General features: G+C 39.1%; 1 protein-coding gene across 3 annotated transcripts in view; it reads left to right on the forward strand.

Annotated features, from left to right (window-relative positions):
• Positions 1–1,024, forward strand: part of myl9b (myosin, light chain 9b, regulatory) — a 43,888-nt gene extending 42,864 nt beyond the window's left edge. For all 3 annotated transcript variants that reach the window (XM_062056195.1, XM_062056213.1, XM_062056203.1), the window contains exon 4: positions 771–1,024. In XM_062056195.1, coding sequence (XP_061912179.1) covers positions 771–946 — 176 coding nt within the window. In that variant the 3' untranslated portion in view covers positions 947–1,024. The remainder of the gene's footprint in view (positions 1–770) is intronic.
• Positions 1,025–4,363: the final 3,339 nt, after the last annotated feature.

Consider the following 4,363-nt stretch of genomic DNA (forward strand, 5'->3'; position numbering starts at 1 on the left):
GTCAGTCATGATTAACGTACTGAGATAAAGAATATCCCCTTTTCAGTAAGGTTGAAGGTATTTCTCATAATTCTTCTTCTTTGTACTTTGTAAGCACTTTTAATGGGAACCACCTCTTAAACTGGATCATATCAGTACAATATTTAATTTATTTGCTTAATCCATTCCATAGTTTAATTCCACACACTGATATGCTAAAGGTTTTAAGTGTTGTACGAGCATACAAACATTTTAAGTTAGTTTTTCCTCTAAGGTTATATTTCTCCTCTTTTGTTGAGAAGAATTGTTGTACGTTCTTGGCTAGCAGGTAATAGTTTGCTTTATACATCATTTTAGCTGTTTGCAATTTTACCAAATTATTGAACTTCAATATTTTTTTGCTCAATAAATAAATGGTTTGTATGTTCTCTATATCCAACATTGATCTTTTTTGTAACAAGGTTAATGATTGAAGTGCACATTTGTTGTTGTTTCCCCATATTTCTACACAATAACTCAGATATATCATTAATAATGAAATCCAGAGGCAAATTCATACATTATTCACTGTTACAAGTGATGTGGCCCTCAATGGAAACCACTTTGACATCACTGCTCTAAGTATTCATTAAAAACACGTATATTTATAGTGATACTGTTTGAATTGTACCACTAGGTGGAGACAGTGTACCACTACTGATACATCTGCCACACTTTGAGAATAGCTGTGGATTAGAGACAAATTCCATTGGCCAAAAAAGTCATAATTGTCACGATGCCTTTGGTCCAAGGTGTGCTCCACGAAGACCACCTGAGGGAGCTGCTGACCACCATGGGCGACCGCTTCACCGACGACGAGGTGGACGAGCTGTTCCGCGAGGCGCCCATCGACAAGAAGGGCAACTTCAACTACGGAGAGTTCACCCGCATCCTCAAACATGGCGCCAAGGAGAAGGACGACGAGTAGAGGCCAGGGAAGCCCCTGCTTGCACGCACCCAGTTCCTGCTCTTTTACGTACGATTGTTTTATAAACCTTGGAAATAGTCTTTGTGGGTCATCATCTTGAAGAAGTGTGGATCTCCCATCAAGAGATCAGTCCTTGCTAAATTCCAGCTTTCTTGTTACTTGGCGACAGTATATCACACTCCCCTCCCCCGCAGCATTACTATTATAGCACAATCAAATGGGGGAGGGGCTTCTAATGTTCTAACGTGTCTAAGGTGCAAGTCGCTCAGCTGAACTCAAGTCGGTTTCGCTCGTTCATCCCGTTTAGCTACGGTTTCTTTCTGAAACAGGAAGTCAACGATGTAGAAATTAAAGCGTGTGCCAACTGAAACTTTGGAACTCGTATTAAAAATGGTTGATAAATAAAATGTCTCTGAGCTAAAAATGCTGTCTTTGTTACGCTTTTACTCCCGGGGAGATCCCAACACCACCAGTGGTTGGAGAGCAACAAAGACTACGTTTACACTGCAGGTTTAAGTGGCCCAAATCACTTTTTTTTCTAGCTGATTGTTTACACTGCAAAAGGGTTGTACAGTATACCGGTACTTGTACAGTATTGCGGTACTAATGAATCAAAAACGGTACTATACTCTGTTTGAAAAGTACCGGTTCCCCATATTATTTTTTTTACAGGCATGACTGCGCGTCGTCATCACGTCATGACATTGACGGTTTTACAAGCAGAGGAGCATGATCGGCAGTGCACACACACAGAGTACTTACAAGCAGACACAGTGTGTAGACAGAAAAGGGAGAACGGACGCATTTTGGTTGTAAAAAGTAAAGATAAAGGTGAAGTTATAACAATGAAACACCCTCAGGAAGAGGTGCTTTAAGACATGGCTAGCTCGCTAGCGGCTAACATTTATCCGCAGTCGGCAGTGTTTTAGCTACTTCTAAATCACTAATCCTGGCCTCCATGGCGACAAATAAAGTTTCTTACAAGTAGCATTATCACTGGAGGATGAGGAATAGCTAAACATGCTTCACTACACACCGTAGGAGGATACAATAGCTCACCGGTGTCACAATGTAAACAAATGCCATGGGTGGATCTACACCAGACATCCACTGTAATGATACCAAGTACAGGCATGTATTTAGTCGATACTACTATGATTACATCGATATTTTTTAGCATCACAACATTTTCTTTCGTTTTTTTTAACATTTATATCATGTTTACAATCTCAGTAAATACGTCCCTGGACACATGAGGACTTTGAATATGAGCAATGTATGATCCTGTAACAACTTGGTATCGGATTGATACCTAAATGTGTGGTATCATCCAAAACTAATGTAAAGTATCAAAGAAGAGAAGAATAAGTGATTACATTTTAACAGAAGTGTAGATAGAACATGTTCAAACACAAAATAAGCAGATATTAACAGTAAATGAACAAGTAGATTAATAATACATTTTTACAGTTTGTCCCTCATAATGTAGACAAAATAATAGGTAGATAAAAGACACAATATGTTACTGCATACGTCAGCAGACTAATTAGGAGTCTTTGTTTGTTTACTTACTACTAAAAGACAAGTTGTCTAGTATGTTCACTATTTTATTTAAGGACTAAATTACAATAATAAACATATGTTTCATGTACCCTAAGATTTTTTGTTCAAATAAAGACAATAATCACATTTTGTTGTCCCCTTTTCGTTAGAGAAGTATCGAAATACATTTTGGTACTGGTACCAAAATATTGGTATATAGACAACTCTACACTACAATTGAAATGTGATTTTTATCAGACTGCAGTGTAAACGTGAATGTGGTCCCAATGTGGCCTCGACTGTCACTTGTATGTGCACTTCGATAAAGTGAAAACTTTTTCATAAAGAAATACAATCATGTGTGCTTACGGACTGTATCCCTGCAGACTGTATTGATATATATTGATATATAATGTATATATTGTGTTTTTATGTAGATTTAATTTTAAAAAAATGTTTTTTTTAATTTCTTGTGCGGCCCGGTACCAATCGGTCCGCGGACCGGTACCAATCGGTCCGCGGACCGGTACCGGGGTTGGGGGACCACTGCCGTATAGTGTTCTGTGGTTACTTTTTGGTTGGCCAACGGTTTACGTTGTGTGCATGTGTTTGTGAGTGTGAGTGTGTGAGAGAGAGAGAGAGAGAGAGAGAGAGAGAGAGAGAGAGAGAGAGAATTGGGGAGAGTGCAAGTATGAACCTCGCACACGCCTCACAGATGAGAGTTTACAATCCTGTGTGAAGATAAAGGTGACGTCATACAGTCCTGATGTGGAGACGCTGCGTGCTGCGGTTCAGGAGCAGAAATCACATTGACCAAGTATGATAAATATTTAAATTTCCTATAATTTTGCATATATTCAAATGTTTTAATTGTTCAGTGAAATAGACATTTTATTATTCAGGTTGGTAGCTGACTGCACGGCGCCAGTAAAAGGATGACGGCACAGAGAGAGAGGACAGCATTTTTGATTCTCTGCCAGTGGATCATTTAAAGGCCTACTGAAATGAATTTTTTTTATTTAAACGGGGATAGCAGATCTATTCTATGTGTCATACTTGATCATTTCGCGATATTGCCATATTTTTGCTGAAAGGATTTAGTATAGAACAACGACGATAAAGATTGCAACTTTTGGTATCTGATAAAAAAAAGGCTTGCACCTACCGGAAGTAGCGTGACGTAGTCAATTGAACATATACGCAAAGTTCCCTATTGTTTACAATGATGGCCGCATGAAGTGAGAGAGATTCGGACCGAGAAAGCGACAATTTCCCCATTAATTTGAGCGAGGATGAAATATTTGTGGATGAGTAAAGTGCAAGTGAAGGACTAGTGGGGAGTTGAAGCTATTCAGATAGGGAAGATGCTGTGAGAGCCGGGGGTGACCTGATATTCAGCTGGGAATGACTACAACAGTAAATAAACACAAGACATATATATACTCTATTAGCCACAACACAACCAGGCTTATATTTAATATGCCACAAATTAATCCTGCATAAAAACACCTACGTGTTTGTTATGCTAGCTCCTAGCTCCTCTGCTAGCTCCTAGCTCCATAGAACGCGCCAATACAATTCAAACACCTGATCAACACACACAATCACTCAGCCCAAAAGACCGTTCACCTAACCCAAGGTTCATAAAGCTTATATATTTTTAAAAAGTTACGTACGTGACGCGCACGTACGGTACGGTACGTGTTATGCTAGCTCCTAGCTCCTATGCTAGCTCCTAGCTCCATAGAACACGCCAATACAATTCAAACACCTGATCAACACACACAATCACTCAGCCCAAAAGACCGTTCACCTAACCCAAGGTTCATAAAGCTTATATATTTTTAAAAAAGTTACGTACATACGCAAAAAAAA

The sequence above is a fragment of the Entelurus aequoreus genome, linkage group LG01 (genome assembly GCF_033978785.1).
Source record: "Entelurus aequoreus isolate RoL-2023_Sb linkage group LG01, RoL_Eaeq_v1.1, whole genome shotgun sequence".
Taxonomy (NCBI): Eukaryota; Metazoa; Chordata; class Actinopteri; order Syngnathiformes; family Syngnathidae; genus Entelurus; species Entelurus aequoreus.